Below are 17,604 nucleotides of genomic sequence, written 5' to 3'. Positions count from 1 at the left end.
TGTTTCATGTTGTTATGAACTCGTTTCATTGTCATACAGTTTGTATGTTCCATGGCTTAGTTTTGCATCAAATCCACGGACATATTGTCTGTAAAGTTTTTCAATACTAGAAGTATCATACAAACTACAGAACCGAGTTTCCAGTCTCGAGATGTGGAAAATTGAAGAAGCTCAGAGTAGTGCACAAAAATGGAAAAATTACAGTAGTTTTGAAGGAGGCATTTAGTGGCAGTACCACACATTCCAACTTGAATGCGTGAGAAAACACAGTAAATACAAACTACAGTGGCTCAACATCCTTCTTTGTGTCTTATCTTTGTTGTGTTTATTATTATCAGGAAGAGACAATACCAGCGTTCACTGGAAAAGAAGAGAAGGAGCTGGAATTATTTCGAGGGGAATCTGAAGTCTTGACCGAGAGGTGAGTGTGGTGTGCATGCGATTAATTTGTGGTTCATTTATCTGGTGCAGTTAAGTGATAACGTAGAACATTAATGGATGAGTTTACTACAATACATAAGAGGAAAATGTGATCTCCCATGCAGTATTCGAATAGTACAACATGCCTTCAGTAGGTTTACTGATAAATCAAGTACATGCAGAGCTATTGAAATGTACGTAACACAAGTATCGAATAAACCTTGGCAATGGGTTGTAATAAATATTTACTATAATTGACTTTGCTTTTCTTCAGAAGCTTAATCCTAGCTCACTTGCTTATTATGGAGGAGGAAGTGGCACATAAAATTGCATAACGCTAATTTCAGTATGTCATGGGAGCACGTGTTATTTAGAAGACATTTTTGAGAATATGTCACTCAGATGTCATTACTCGTGAGGCAATAAAAATGCATAATGATGTATCTGCAAAAATTAGTGAGCATTTTCCTTCTAGGGGAAAAGTAACGCGCATATACAGGGTGATTCACGAGGATTTACCGTCCCTTACGGAGCTTATTTCCGAAGACATTCTGAGCAAAAATTGTCATATAAACATTTTTCATTTTTATTTTCAGTTACACTAATTTCAAATTGTTTCTAAAATACAATTATTCTTATGTTTTAAGGGTAAAAGAACAGTCGAGGCCAAGGAGATGATTTCCTCTATCTTTTTCCTCTATATCTATCAGTACTTAATAGATTCGTAGGTATGCACCTACTGATGGTGAGGTAGCTTCAATCCTTTAGAAGGAGTTAATAAAAATAATCAAGAGGTACCTACATAAGCTGTAAAAACATCTACTACAGCCCCACTCTTTTTCACTACAACTGGCATCGTGCTTTACCCATCATTTGTAAGAAGAGGAAATTCATAGTGAAACATAGTGGAACACATGTTGTCAGCAAATAGCTGGATACACTACGAAGATAGATAGAAGGGTAAAAGAATATTACAGATAAAGAATGAACTATTCAGGAGTATCATTTCTTTAATTAGCTAGTATTCTGAAGCTAAAAATGTGTTGTGAATACTATAGTCGCTTCATACAGATTTTTTTTTTTATTTTTAACTACAAAATTACATTGTCTTACGCATTTATCACAGTAATTGTTACAAATCACGCCACTCTTTTAAATTCTTTAAGACTGTACATTAGGATGCATAATTAAACTGTAAATATTCGAATTTCTGAAGTCGTAGAGTTGTAACAATTTTTGTGATAAGTACGTAAAAATGATGTCATTTTTAGTTAAAAATGAAAAACAAAATCTGTACAAAGCAACTGACAACACATTTTTAGCTTCAGAACACTAGCCAATTAAAGAAATGATACTTCTGAATAGGTCATTCTCTATTTGTAATATTCTTATACCCTTAAAACTAGAGAAAAAAGGTATTTTACAAACAACTTCAAATTAGTGTAACTTTGAAAATATTGAGATTAGGAAAAATGTTTATATGACATATTATGCTTAGAATGTCTTCGGAAATAAGCTCCGTTACGGTAAATCCTCGTGAATCACCCTGTATATCATTGTACCATATCAGAAATCTATCTAGTCTTTGAATACATCTAGCTCTTTATCTTCCCTAAACAAATTACACGTCCAAAATAATGCCACCATTAATCAAGGCACTTAACACCTGATTTTGCGTGCTTGTTTGTGTCACTTTTCTTTACACGTCTCACTTTTATTAATACCATCCATTATTATGCTTAAAACTTAAAAATAACCCGCCAATAATCTTCATTCCATTCAGGGAGACTCCACATGTAAAGAAATGCACGTGTCTGAATCCTGTCATATTGGCTGCAGTACAGAGAACCTCTTCAGTGCGCCTGGAACACAAAATCAATTAGTTCCTAGTCTGAAAGCACAACCTCTTATACATTTTCGAAGACTTATTCGGAAACGTGCTGATTTTCTAAACACCAAAGGGAATACGATATATGAAGCAGTTGATTTCTAAACGTATATCTGCCCTTAATTTTACTCTTGTTTGTCTTCTCCATCAAAACACCATTTCAGAAGAAATATCGGAATTATTAAGTAATTTCGAACAAACATTTTGCTTAAATAAAGCCACACTTATTTACTTATGGCTTTTAAGGAACCCTCAGGTTCATTGCCACCCTCACATAAACCCTCCATCACTCCCTATTCTGTGCAAGATTAATCCAGTCTCTATAATCATATCCCATTTCCTTCAAATCCATTTTAATATTATCCTACCACCTATGCCTTGACCTCCCCAAGGGTCCTTTTCCCTCCAGCCTCCCAACTAACACTCTACTGTATATCCATTTTTGAATTCGCCCATTCGTGCTACATCTCCAGTCCTTCTCAAACGTCTGGATTTAATGTTCCTAATTATGCCAGGTGAATACAATGCGTGCAGTTCTATGTTGTGTAACTTTCTCCATTCTCCTGTAACTTCACCCCTCTTAGCTCAAAATATTTTCCTAAGAACCTTATTCTCAAATGTCCTTAATCTGTGTTCCTCTCTCAAAGTGAAGGTCCAAGTTTCACAACCATAAAAAAACAACCAGTAATATAACTGTTTTATAAATTCTAACTTTCAGATTTTTTGGCAACACACTAGATGACAAAAACTTCTCAACCGAATAATAAGACGCATTTCCCATATTTATTCTTCATATAATTTCCTTCCGAGTGTCATTTATATTTGTTATTATTGGTCCTAGATACTTGAATTTTTCCACCTCTTCAAAGGATAAATTTGCAATTTTTTTTCTTTATTTCTATGTCGTGCAATATTCTGGTCACGAGACATAATCATATACCGGTACTTTGTCTTTGTCTTTTCAGGATTTATTTCAGAATCTATTGCTTTACTTGCTTCAAGTAAAATAAAGCTATTTGGAATTATCAATTACGTTACATTTCTTCATTCTGTTACTAGAACTGTCTCTTTGTCATCTTACTTGCTTATATTTGGCCTTGCTGAATCTGTAATATTTGTTATGTTACTTCTTGATAGATTGTCGCAGAGAAGAAATATCAGCTATGTTCGCACGAAATATTATCCGCCATGAAGGAAATATTTAACACCACCAAACACACAGAAAATCAGTATTAACCGAAACTGAAACTTGGATAAAACGAGATCAGTATTACTGTGACATTTGCCATGCAGTTGCAAGTGCTGGTGTTCCTTGGAATGTTGTACCAAATCCAATAATGTATGTATTTATCCACACTGCAAATGGATAAATACCTGGTGGCAGTGGTAACTAATTACACTCAGTAATGACAATTAATAATAATAATAATAATAATAATAATAATAATAATAATAATAATAATAATAATAATAATAATAATAAATACTAATAATAACAATTAATAATAATAGTGATGATAATAATAATAATCATCATCATCATAATAATGATAATAATAATACTTACTTACAATGAACCTGCTGGTTCTTTGCCGCCCTCACATAAGCCCGCCACTGGTCCCCATCCTGTGCAAGATTAATCCAGTCTCCATCATCATTTCCCACCTCCCTCAAATCCATTTTAATATTATCCTCCCATCTACGACTCTTCCTCCCCAAAGGTCTTTTTCCCTCTGGCCTCCCAACTAACACTATATGCATTTCTGGATTCGCCCACGTGCTACATACCATGTCCATCTCAAACGTCTGGTTTTAATGTTCCTAATTATGTCAGGTGAAGAATACAATATGTGCAGTTCTGCGTTGTGTAACTTCATCCCTTTTACCCCCAAATATTTTTCTAAGAACCTTATTCTCAAACATCCTTAATCTCTATTCCTCTCTCTCTCAAAGTGAGAGTCCAAGTTTCACAGCCATACAGAACAGCCAGTAATATAACTGTTTTATAAATTCTAACTTTCAGATTTTTTGGCAACACACTAGATGACAAAAACTTCTCAACCGAATAATAACACAAATTTCCTATATTTATTCTGTGTTTAATTTCCTCCCGAGTGTCATTTATATTTGTTACTGTTCCTCCAAGATATTTGAATTTTTCCACTTCTTCGAAATATATATCTCCAGTTCTTATATTTCCATTTTATAGAATATTCTGATCATGAGACATAATCATATACATCGTCTTTTCGGTGTTTACTTCAATAATAATAATAATAATAATAATAATAATAATAATAATAATAAATTCTGGAAATAACAATAAATAAAACTAATAATAAATAAAATAATAATAATAATAACAATAGTATAATAATATTAACAAGGAGCATCCTAAATTGAATGAAGCACGATCATTTAAATAACATTAAATTAAATCTAATTTGTATCTTAACACTAAGTTCGAACTTATCTATAAGTATATATGTTATGTTCATACATGCACAAGTACCTTTCAGCACTACACTCATTTCGCTCTCAACTCACTCACTGCACTGGAACTACGACATATTTCACTGACACTATCCTGATTGCACTAATACTTCCAAAACATGTCACAGTTCAAATACTTTGCACTACCACTACAAACTATAGGACTTCACTGACACAACACACTTCTTCAGTGATACAACATTTCAAATAACAAAACATCAATTACTCCCTTTAAATAGTGTGCATAATATACTACCGTCTTTTTAGTATGATGGCAAGATTCTGAGTTTGGAAAATTGTAACCTCAAGTAAAAACAATTGCCTAGTATATACATATTAAAGTAACTTGAAGGTAATTCAAAGTCTGTAAATAATTGATTACATGGCGATCCTATTCGTGTTAATTATGTAAGCATGTGTGGCATACAGCTGTTTCGGTGTTACTTGACACCATCCTCAGAGCCTACTAGATCTCGGCGCTATCTCAACTTCGCTGCCTGTTGTGTGGGTGAAGAGTTGTGCCAAATAGTGTGTGTGTTCTGAAATTGATCTATGTGTTGAGAATTTGATTAGGGTGTGTTTTAGTGTTTCTGTATTTTCATATTGCTCTAGTGTGTCGAGTTTTAGGTTTTTGGGTTGTATGTGTAGGATTTCCATGTCTGTATTTATGTTATTGTATGTGTGGTTAACATTAGTTATGTGTTCGACATATGTAGATGTATTGTGTCCTCTTATTATTGCTTTAATGACATAACTCTTCATCACACGAACGCACCCACACAACAGGCAGCGAAGATGAGATAGCGCCGAAATCTAGTAGGCTCTGAGGATGGTGTCAAGTAACACCGAAACAACTGTAAGCCACACATGCTTACATAATTAACACGAGTAAGATCGCCATTTAATCAATTATTTATATTCAAGTGTTAAAAGTAGTGTACGAAAGATTCAACATGGATTATCAAAGTCTGTATTGTATACACTGTTGCTATTATTATTATTATTATTATTATTATTATTATTATTATTATCATCATCATCAACATCATCATCACCATCATCATTATTATTATTATTATTATTATTATTATTATTATTGAATAAATACTAAACAATACAGCACAAGTTGATCTTGTTTTCTTCTATTGTTAAAAAATCATTGTGGTCATGATTCAGTAATTCATATGCCTTACCTCAATGTTACGACTAACATTTCTTCTGCTGGAGTTTGTTGTCAACTTTTGTTATTGTGATGTCTAGAAAATTTATGGATTTTTTCTTTTCAATTTCTAATGTGTAGTATAGCTTTGGGTGTATTTTTTTTAAGTGTTGATGTGGGTTTTGGATTTGTCTTTTGTTTCCTTTGTATAGTATTTGTATCTTATCTACGTATCTGTGCCAGTATATGGTGTTGTCTGCGTGTTTAGTATGTATGTCTTTTCTGTGTGGTGTAAGAATATTTCTGCTAGTATGCTGGAAATGGGTGATCCCGTGGCATAAGAAAGTATTATCATACATATTCCAAAATAAATACGTTGAAAGTGTATACCGTGTATATCAAAGCTGTACTTACACTTGTCACTGCGTTATTTTTCTGTATTTCTTAACAATTCGTCTGCTGTCAGTGTCTGCTGTCCGTTTTTGTCTGCTAGTTTCCAGTCTTGTGTGTATAAAAATTCTAATATTGAATGTTTTTTAATATCTCACTCTAAAGTTTGGAAAGAGGGGCATGTATCGGTAATGAAATGTCGGCTACAATAATCACTATAACTTACTGAAGGCTTTTATGATTGATCCACATAAGGACAAAATGTCATAAATCGTTAATATAAAATCAGTATCATGAGAATTACAGTGAAATAACATCACTGGTATCAGTTGCTAACCCTCTACCTTTTTGGTATGCGACTGTTAGCATAAGTAGCATGGTTGTTTTGTTAATTGTAAGTTATGTACGATCCAGCAGAGATTACAAAGGAAAGAAAATTATTTGAAAGTTAACATAGATGAACCTAATGTAATTATGCAAAGCTGGTATTAATGTAGGTTACTTACATAGGCCTACGAGATTTATTTAACTTACGCGTAGACTTTAACATTTTCGGTCGTTTCGGCTTTAATTTTCATTAATGATGATAATAATAATAATAATAATAATAATAATAATAATAATATAATAATCCGTGGCGCTACAGCCCATGAAGGGCCTAGACCGACCAGCCAGCTGCTGACCTCATGCCCACATGCCGAAGCAGAGGTGGACGATCATCCAACCAGAATGGAGGTATCGTATGGTTAGCACGATGATACCCCAGCCGTTATAGCTGGTATTCGCAACCGGATTTCGCTACCTATCGTAGCTCCCCAAGTGCATCACGATGCTGGGTGGGCACCGGTCCCATACACTGGCCGAAATTTCGTGAGAAGATTTCTTCCCCCATGAGGACTCGAACCAGCGCGCATTCCGTAACGCGGGTCCTAGGCGGGATTACGTAGACCGCGGCGCCACGGCGCGGGACTAATTTTCATTAATGCTGCTCGAAAATCAAGAACAAAATCGTCATCTTTAAAATGATCAGAACACACTCTGCTTGTATCAGGATTGAATTTATCTTGTCTTTTGCACGCAATTACTCATTTTTTTTCTAATTCCTAAATATTTAGAAATAACAAAGAAAGGCAACTCTATTTTTATATGTAATATTGTTACATACCACACTGGTTGGCGAGTTGGTATAGCGCTGGCCTACTATGCCCAAGGTTGCAGGTTCGATCCCGGGCCAGGTCGATGGCATTTAAGTGTGCTTAAATGCGACAGGTTCATGTCAGTACATTTACTGGCATGTAAAAGAACTCCTGCGGGACAAAATTCCTGCACATCCGGTGACGGTGATATAACCTCTGCAGTTGCGAGCGTCGTTAAATAAAACATACTGCAACAGCACATCTTTGAATTAGTATAATGCATTCAAAACATCATAAACAAAAAAAAATACGAGATATTACTTTGAAGCATTCGAGTTTTCAACAATGCTTTGGCGCGCTCAGCAATCTTGTGACGTCAGAATCGCTCTCCTTTCCCCGTGGACCCCTCGCCATTAGGCTCGATAGTAATGCAAACTATGAGAGAGTTTTAGAAGCCTTGTTCTTGACTCACATTCACTCTCACACGCTCGTTAAACTGATTGCAGTGCGGTTTACTTAGCGTGCAACCACAGTCTAGTATATACAGTCACGAAGCTCAGTATGTAGTAAAATGCATCAATAGATAGTTACTAACCACTAGGATCGCTAATATCGCCTCATTACAGACAACGAGAAATAGTACCTGCACAGTCTCTTGTTCCTAGCACCCTCAACAACTCAAGCTTCGTGACTTTATATACTAGATTGTGGTGCAACTGCTTAGCACGTAGATTTCAATCAGTTGCATGCCTTCGATTGCCTTGTGTAATAGAGTTCTAAAGCATGTTGCTGTGAAAAATTCGAAGTTCATGGAAATGACTCTAAGTTCTGTTAATATTGTGCTATATAAATTAAATATTTGATATTAGAGTGTGTTAATTGTATTCTTCACAGCAATATGAAGTTTTAAAACGCATTGTTCTCAAAACTGTACTTTTGAGTTGTATTCCTTTTGACCTGATACGTTGATATCTGTCTGAGGTTACATTAATTTAATACTGGTACGGAAAATTGAAATCTTTCATGAACTATGATTGCGAATCTGTAACCTGATTTTAGTTGACATGTTTAAATGTGATTCCTTTACGATTCGTCTTCTGTGAGGTGTCACTTTCATAGACTGAAGGTATATTTTTATTATAGTTTTACAGAGACCCATGATAGCACTCTAGCATCGTATTCCGAAGGATTTGGGACGGAAGAACACATCACTAATCATCAGCCTGCCAAGCATTCTGATTTGTCGACAAGAATGTTGCAGGATCGTGGAGGTGAGAAGCGATTCAAAATCGATGGGTTGGGTGAATGTTCCTTGAATGCAAGTAACCTGAAATGTCTTCCCTTGAAGCAAAGAGTCGTAAAGTCTTTTAAATGCAATTACAGTCCGATGAATTTCACACAGCAAGGACACGTAAAATACCGTGTATATATTTACACGAGAGACAAGCGATTGAAGTGCAATGTTTGTGGTAAGCTTTTATCGGATAAGAATGCCTTAAACGTCCATTATCGTATTCATACTGGTGAGAAACCTTTTCACTGCGAAGTATGTGGAAAATGCTTTACTCAGCGTACTAGCCTAATACGGCATAAACCTGTGCACACTGGTGAGAAAGCATTCAAATGCGATATCTGTGGGACGAGCTTCTCTCGTTCTAGTACACTAATATATCATCAAGGTGTGCACACTGGCGAGAAACAATTCAAATGCGAAGTCTGTGGAATGAGTTTCCTCTATCCAGCTTCATTAACATTACACAAACGGAATCATACTGGCGAGAAACCATTCAAATGTAATGTTTGTGGAAAGTGTTTCTCTGCTCAGAGTACTTTAACCTCCCATGTTCGTATTCATACTGGTGAGAAACCTTTCAAGTGCAGTGTTTGTAAAAAAGGCTTCTCGAAGAGTTCTACCCTAAAAACACATGAACTATTGCATACCGGCGAAAAACCATTCCAATGCTCTACTTGTGGAAAGTGTTTCTTACTGCTTAATGCCCTAAGAGTGCACGAACGGCTTCATTCTTCTGATAAACCATTCCAGTGCAAAGTTTGTGAAAAGTTCTTTAAGCATTCGAATGACCTAAAGGTCCACGAACGCCTCCATACTGGCGAGAAACCATTCAAATGCGAATTTTGTGGAAAGTGTTACTCTAAGGGGAATAATTTAAAGAGCCATGTTCGCGTTCATACTGGTGAGAAACCTTTCAAGTGCGATATTTGTGGGAAATGCTTTTCTCTCACTAATAGTTTGAAAAGACACGAACGCGTCCACACTGGTGAGAAACCATACAAATGCAGTGCTTGTGGGAAGTATTTCTCTATGCTTCATTCCCTAAAAGCGCACGAACACCTGCATACTGATGATAAACCATTCAAATGTGAAGTGTGTGGTAAGTGCTTTGCGCAGTCCCGTTATCTAAAACTCCACGAACGCCAACATACTGGTGAGAAACCATTCGAGTGCAATGTGTGTGGAAAGGCCTTCTCCCATTCTAGTAACTTGAAGATTCATGAGCGCCTGCACACAGGTGAGAAACCATTCAAATGCAAGGAGTGTGGTAAGTGCTTCTCCGTATCGAGTTGCTTAAAGATTCATGAGCGCAAGCATACAGGTGAGAAACCATTCAAGTGCGAGGTGTGTGGTAAGTGCTTTTCCATGTCGAGTAACTTAAAGATTCATGAGCGCAAGCATATTGATTAGAGGCTTTTCAACTGCGATGTTTATGGCAAGTGCTTCTCTCTTACGGAGAGTGTAAAATTTCACGTACTGCAACATGTTAACTAGAAACCATGGAGATTAGTGCTTGTGGAAGTTTCTTGCAGTGGAGGACCTTGAAAAAGATATAAACTGCAGCTTGTTGAAAACACAGTATTCTGCTGCCATTTGTGTGGTAAGAATTTTTTGCAGTAGAACACCCTAAAAGTGGATCGTCAGTTTTTAGGCGTGAATTCAAATGTATCGATGGACTGTTTTTCCCTCTTATTATGTAATCGATGCAGCCATTATTTCCAGTGGTCTGGTGATAAACTATTCCAGTGAGATGTGTCTGAGAGCGAGAGGTAATGCTGCATTAAACAAAGTTATGGAAGTAAGCGTATTTATGAGAAACCATATTTTTTTCCTCATAATGGAACCTATGAAGTGTTGAAATGCAGGATACTTGTTTGGAGACATTTCTGTATTCTACGTATAGAAATTGTTTGAAACATACTTTTAACTTTGAAACAAATGTACTTCGCCATTCTCTCTATGAGAAATATATCCGGGCCGTGGGCAGTTTAGTATGAGCATGGCAGTAAATTTGCTGGAAGATATGGAAATGAAAGTGTTCCTAGAAAGTGTGCCCGTCATTCGGGACATTCTAGCCCTAAGCGAATTGTTGGATCAACGTAACGACTTGGTTACTCTATAATTAATTAGGCTACTACTAAATAAAAAAAAATTGTAGTGAATTCATAGAGTTGCTATCATTTTTTCTCACGATTAAGTAGTGCTGTGTGATTGTATGGCTTTTGATGTTTGCAAGTTATCACGTATGATAATAAAAAAGAACTGGGTGAATAATTTTCAAATAATGACCATGAAATATAAGATTTGAAACAGTACTGAATATTGCGAGCAGTACAATAAAATTTACCGGAATTCGCCGGTAAAGCCCGTAGTGATGTGAATGTAATACGTTTTAAAATTTTATTTGTCCAATAGTGAAATGTTTTTATCCATGTGCTTCCGCTAGGATCAAAGATGGGCATGGAATATTACGCAAATCGTATCGAACATTTTTGTTAAACTGGTGCCCACTTACGCTTTAATGTCACAAAATAACAGTGGGCATACGAGATTCCTTTTTTGGTATGCATTTTTTGATTACATAATTGATTTGACGGTTTAAATTAATACATTCAGAGGCAGTAACAGTACACACTAATAATTAATTATACAGGGTGTTAAAAAGTATTCCATATTTTAGGAGGTGATAGTATGGATCAAAACAAGAAAATTTATATTTAACATAAGTCTTACAACACATACTTTCTGAGATCTGAACACTTGTTCATAGGAAGTACTCAATGTGACGTCCATTCATGGCAATGTATTCCTCTGCCGTTCGGCGTAAGGAATCACGCACACTTTGAAATTGACCTGGCTGTTCTTTTATGTGCTGACATGCATTGAAGACGCGAACCTGTAGTGTCTGAACATTGTTGATTGGAATGGCGTAGATCAGTTCCTTCATGTGGCCCCATAACCAGAAGTCTAGGGAATTTAGGTTTAGGGAAAGAGCAGGCCAAGGTGTGTGGCCTCGATCAACCCAGCGGTCCCGAAATGTCAGCATCAGATGTTCACGAACATTGCGGAGAAAATGTGCTGGTGTGCCATGATGTATGAACCACATCTATAGTTTTTCCTGACATAGCGGATTTTTCAGCATTGTAGGCAATATGTGAATAAGAAAGGCCTGATAGCTAGCCCCAGTTGATCTCTGTGTTAGTACGTATGACCCTATTGATCTATCGTCAAGAATGTTTGCCCATAAGTTGATTGAGAATCGGTGCTGATGGCTTGTTTCTTCAGTTGCATGGGGATTTTCATCAGCCCGCACATGCTGATTATCAAAATTCGCAACACCATCCCTGCTGAACGCCGCTCATATCTGCAACTTTGTTTTCAGTATTTCTTGCGACGTATCAGTATTCCATGCCAGGGATATCAACTACGGTATGATTAGCTGGTAGTCTGCTGTATTGTAGGGCAGAAAAATGCAATGCCATAAATGGACGTCACATTGAGCACCTCCTGTGAACAAGTGTCCAGATCTCAGAAAGTATGTGTTGTAGGACCCATATTTATTGCACATTATTTTCTAGTTTTGATGCATACTATCACCACAGTGTAGTATTTTAGTCACGAAGCACAATATGTAGCGAATATGCGTCCATAAACAGTTGCTAACCACTAGGGTCGCTACTGTCGCCTCATCACAGACAATGCGAAATAGTACCAGCACAGTCTATTTTTCGTAGTAATCTCAACAACTCAAGCCTCGTGACTGTTTATACTAGACTGTGGTATCACCTCCTAAAATACTGGATACTGTTTTTAACAACCTGTACAGTCAGTTCACTCTATTTTTGGGGCTGATGTTAAAAATAAGCAATTTATTTATCTGTGTTTGATATAGGATATAGTTAATATTTGCAAGTGACAAGGTACGACTACTGATACACTGGAATTTTCAACAGTCTCGGAAAAACTTAAATCATCCGTGGGGTCATAGTTGAAGTCTGTCATTAATGATATCTCTTAAAAGCGTGTATCAGAAAAAGGGAACCTCAAATTGCATACCTGTCTAGACGAATGTGATGAACTTAGGATATTTCTGATACATTTTATATACCTCTGCAGTATTGTGATTCATATTTCTTGGAATGTAATGGTGAAGTTCGTTAATAATGTGTCACTGTTGTTGTCCATTCTGAAGTGGTAAAATATTGACGCTGTTTTCTGATAATAGCCCACATATGGAATAGAGGAAATTGTGTAAACCTTTGTTAGTTATTTCTATGTATATTTGGTTGGACATCGTCGTTGTTACGGCAATAACTCCTATATGACCAGTGGCGTATACTGGTTAAAGGGTTTGGGCTACCGCTGACCCTATTATTACACAAAATATATCTAACAATTACTTTAATTTTAATTACTATGGTAAAACTAATAATACAAAATTATTACATTACGTTATATTATAAACTTTTTCTTTTGTAATTTCCTTGGGCTACCACCGGTAGCCCGCAAAATACGCCCCTGTATATGACATATTTCTCGATTTTCAGATTTTTGCTCTATTAAATAACTTAAATGTTGATATAGCAAATAAAATCTCTTATATATAATTATATTTCTTTCTTTCTTTCGAAAATGTAAGAATTCACACACACTCTTATGCACTACTGCCATAGAAGAACAAATGTGTTTTTTCTTACTACTGAAAAATTTCATATTTTGCACATGGGAATTATTGCAGGAACAACGACGATATGCTAGAAGAAACCGCTTATAGCAATATTTCATAATTATAGGTACATAGAAATTTGTTTAGGTCGACTTATGGAACTGTATTGTTTTCTTATTTTGATTTGTTAATAGTGGATTTAATAAAAGCATCCAGGTTGTTTACAACCCACGTATTGTTCAGTAGGCTTCCTAGTAAACCATGTGAAGAAGACATGAATTGTAAATTTGGAGCAGAAAGGATTTGGAATAAATTAAGAGTTCAGGTTGAACATACGTGAAATGATAAGGAAGGAATCTTATTTTTCTTACTTTATTTTGTAAACATGTCCTGCAAAAATAAAAACAAAAAAATTAATTTATCACTACGAGTCAAGTGCTTGAAGCAAGTCGACTTTCCCCATGTAATATGGTCGAGACAGTCAAGTTGTGACTTGGCGGTCAAGCTGATTTGAGTTGACGACTCGTCAACTTTTGTGTCCACTTGCTCGTCACGTGATGCACTTCACTCCACCACTTTCCGCGTGTGAATGCTAACTTATAGCATCATGCAAGCAGGTATTGTGGAGAATATGTATATGGTTTGCCTAAATTAATAGTTTATTAATTTAGATAATGGAATTTTAAATTAATTTAACTTCCAGACTCCACATTTTAACAATTATTAATTCTGCTTTCAAATCACTGGAATTTGTAATTCGAAATTATTGAAGCAACCACCTGTTTTTAGGTTAGGCCTACACCTGATTAGAATCAAGTTGGAATATGCTACAATAATTTGGAATCCTCGTTGCAAAAACAAGGTTTGTTCTGTCCAGTAAATACAGAATAAATTCCCTAGGTCCCTATAATATAAGATATTCAAAATACTTTTTCCATTCCAGTTTCCAAGTAGATTATTGCGATGAATTTTTGGTTTCCATACGTTCAGTGACAGAAAAATGACTTACTAGACCATATTTCTCAGAAAATTATGAACAAAAAATACTGATTCCGAAGAAATATTCAAACCAAGTCCATTTTTATATCTCCAAATATACATATAGAGAAGGAATTAGTTATTTAATATCTCTAGATCGAGAAACATAGCAAAACATTTCCTTTGTTTTGGCCCTTAATGCAGAGTTATAAAATTTCTGATTTCTTGTCAATACTGAATCATAATAAGTTACATCTTCTTCATGTTTTCATATCTTTTATTTCTATTGCTAATAAGTTGCATATTCCTATTTTATAACTACCACTCATGTAAATAATTATCAATAATTATAAGTTAAATTGTTCATATCTATATAATGTAAAGAGGGTGCTTTTATGTGCATCTATCCTGTGTACTTTTCCATAAGTCCTAGGAAATAAATAAAAATAAATATGCAGATACTATTGTAACATTAATAAAATAAATTGCTATATAGACTGTATTCTAACAATTTTGTCCACACCTGTGGAGTAACGGTCAGCGCGTCTGGCCGCGAAACCAGGTGGCCCGGGTTCGATTGCCGGTCAGGGCAAGTTACCTGGTTGAGGTTTTTTCCGGGGTTTTCCCTCAACTCAATATGAGCAAATGCTGAGTAACTTTCGGTGCTGGACCCCGGATTCATTTCACCGGCATTATCACCTTCATCTCATTCAGACGCTAAATAACCGAAGCTGTTGATAAAGCGTCGTATAATAACCTACTAAAAAAATTCTAACAATTTTAGAAGTGCATGAGATGTACGAATTTCCGTGGGATATACGGCACGGGAATTATTTCAATAATAATAATTATTATTATTATTATTATTATTTTAAATTATGGTTTATTTAACGAGGCTCGCAACTGCAGAGGCTATATCAGCGTCGCTGGTGTGCGAGAATTTTGTTCCGCAGGAGTTCTTTTACATGCCACTAAATCTAGTGACATGAGCCTGTCGCATTTAAGCACACTTAAATGCCATCGACCTGAGCCGGGATCGAACCCGCAGCCTCGGGCACAGAAGGCCAGGGCTATACCAACTGCGCCACTCAAGGCTACTTTATTATTATTATTATTATTATTATTATTATTATTGCCGGATTTAATCGATTAATCGATGAATTTCTGTTGAAGATTAATCGATCAAAAATATTTAATTGAATAATCGAGTCGATTAAAATTAATAGGTTGTAATTTATATTAATTATTATTTTGTTAATACAAACTCATACTAAAAAAATTCCGACAATATTTCTCTCTCGGAAATTGCTTACTTAAAAGCATAATAGTACTGTTATTTTCTAACTGTAAACCAGGCGCGTAGGGAAAATCTTTGCACAAACACATCAGAAAGAGATGGAGATATGAGGACAGTGACCTAGTCTACCTCTATTGAAAGTTGAAACAATACGAAACCCTTACTAAGTTTTATGGTTTTCCAAGAAAACTTCCACCTTGTTGTCAGCTCATCATCCTAGCATATGAAATACATACCTTTCTGGGATTCGTCCCCATCATCCCTTATAAAATAGTCATGTCTATACTATGTCCAAGTGAGAGCGTAACTACCTTCTTCTCTTTTTAAATCTGGGAATTCGATTACAACAGGGGCCAGACTTCTGTTTCGACCGCTGTACTTTTGCAGTTGCAGTTTTTGTACTGAGTTTGATATGAAGAGTGTGTGTTTAGTTTGATAAATAAAAAGAATCAGTTTTCTGTGGTTTATGAAAAGTGTAAACTCCATTATATCCAATGAGAATTTGAGAGGTTAACTCGGTGAAACGTTTGGATTTAAATTGAACGATCGTGGAGAAGTGCTTGATAGAAAAAAAGTTTTTCCGTGTTTAGTGATGCAGGAAACATTGCTACTAAACGTGGAGCAGCACTTAATTCGGAGCATGTGAATGCACTCACATGTTTAAAATTATGGATGAAGCAGTATTAACTAGATGAGTCTTCATATATTTTGTTATTTATGTTTATCTCGAAAATTCCCGGAGAAATTGACACAATAAATTATAAGCGTCATAATAAATATGTTTGTAAGTATTTAAAATAGTTGTTTTGTAATATAACGGTACAATATATACAGATATACAACATTTAATACTTATGCTTATCACCGAACACAAGTTAAATTTAACAATAATTGTGCATTACAGTATATTAAATCCTTTTTTCAACTCGATCAAAACTCTATTAATCTATCGATTAAATTCAGAGAGTTAACCGATTAAGTATCTTGATCGATCAACAGCACTAATAATAATTATTATTATCATTATCAAACAAGGGAGAATTATTTTAGGAATTGTTACGAAACTGAAGTTCACTAAACTACAAACCTCAAGTAATTATTCTATATGTCTGTTATTACAGTAAAATACGATATAAAAACGCTATCTTTTTTGTCACTTAGCGCACTTAAAATACAATTTGTTTACTAACTGCGAGAGCAGCGACTAGGTACCTAAACCGATTAATCAACAATGTGGTCCCTCTTATAGACTTACTAAATATCCATGGGTTACATTTTTTTATAATGTTGCCATTTGTGTCAGTATAGAAATCAAAATTTCGGATAATTTTAAATATAGCTGTGATCTAGTTTCATATCCATATAAATAGAGATTTTTACAATCCTAACTCGCTTTAATCGGGATTCAAACAGGAAAATTGGGCGAATCCTGGTTAAATTGGCATACCCAGTAACCCAGGCTCTCAGACTTGCATCATTTTCATAGGAACTCTGAACGTGGAATGTCAACTCTTAACTATTAATTTGTAGGTTAAACTGCAGAATATAGCCAATAAGCATTATTATTATCATTATTATTATTATTATTATTATTATTATTATTGGTGGTGGTGGTAATAGTAGTAAATCTTTCATTGTTCCGTAACTAAGATAAGAGGTACTTCCAATCAGTCATTAAAACATTAAATGGACACCTAATTAAAAAAGCAATCATTTCACCAAAATACAAAAGGCCTAGGTACTTAAATTGTTTTTAATGAAACACTGGTAACTGTTTATAATCTATATTTTTGCTGTAACTTTTAAGTCAGTGAATAATTATTCATGTATGCACTGAAACAATTGTATGAAGAAAATAAAGAATATGTAGTGGATGAAGGACA

The 17,604-nt window shown here is 35.2% G+C and overlaps 1 protein-coding gene across 2 annotated transcripts in view; it reads left to right on the top strand.

Annotated features, from left to right (window-relative positions):
• LOC138691494 (zinc finger protein 431-like) overlaps window positions 1-17,604 on the top strand; it is a 53,143-nt gene that overhangs the window by 34,948 nt on the left and 591 nt on the right. Inside the window, exons 4-5 of one of the 2 annotated variants that reach the window (XM_069813469.1) lie at window positions 339-421; window positions 8,630-13,864. In XM_069813469.1, the coding sequence (XP_069669570.1) occupies window positions 339-421; window positions 8,630-10,190 (1,644 nt within the window). In that variant the 3' untranslated portion in view covers window positions 10,191-13,864. Of the gene's footprint in view, window positions 1-338; window positions 422-8,629; window positions 13,865-17,604 lie in introns of those variants that run through there. The other variant, XM_069813470.1, reaches the window with a different exon arrangement.

Source organism: Periplaneta americana, chromosome 16 (assembly GCF_040183065.1).
Source record: "Periplaneta americana isolate PAMFEO1 chromosome 16, P.americana_PAMFEO1_priV1, whole genome shotgun sequence".
In the NCBI taxonomy this organism is placed as follows: domain Eukaryota; kingdom Metazoa; phylum Arthropoda; class Insecta; order Blattodea; family Blattidae; genus Periplaneta; species Periplaneta americana.
Note: the sequence above shows the minus strand (reverse complement) of the source record. Positions and strands in the feature narration are given on the sequence as shown.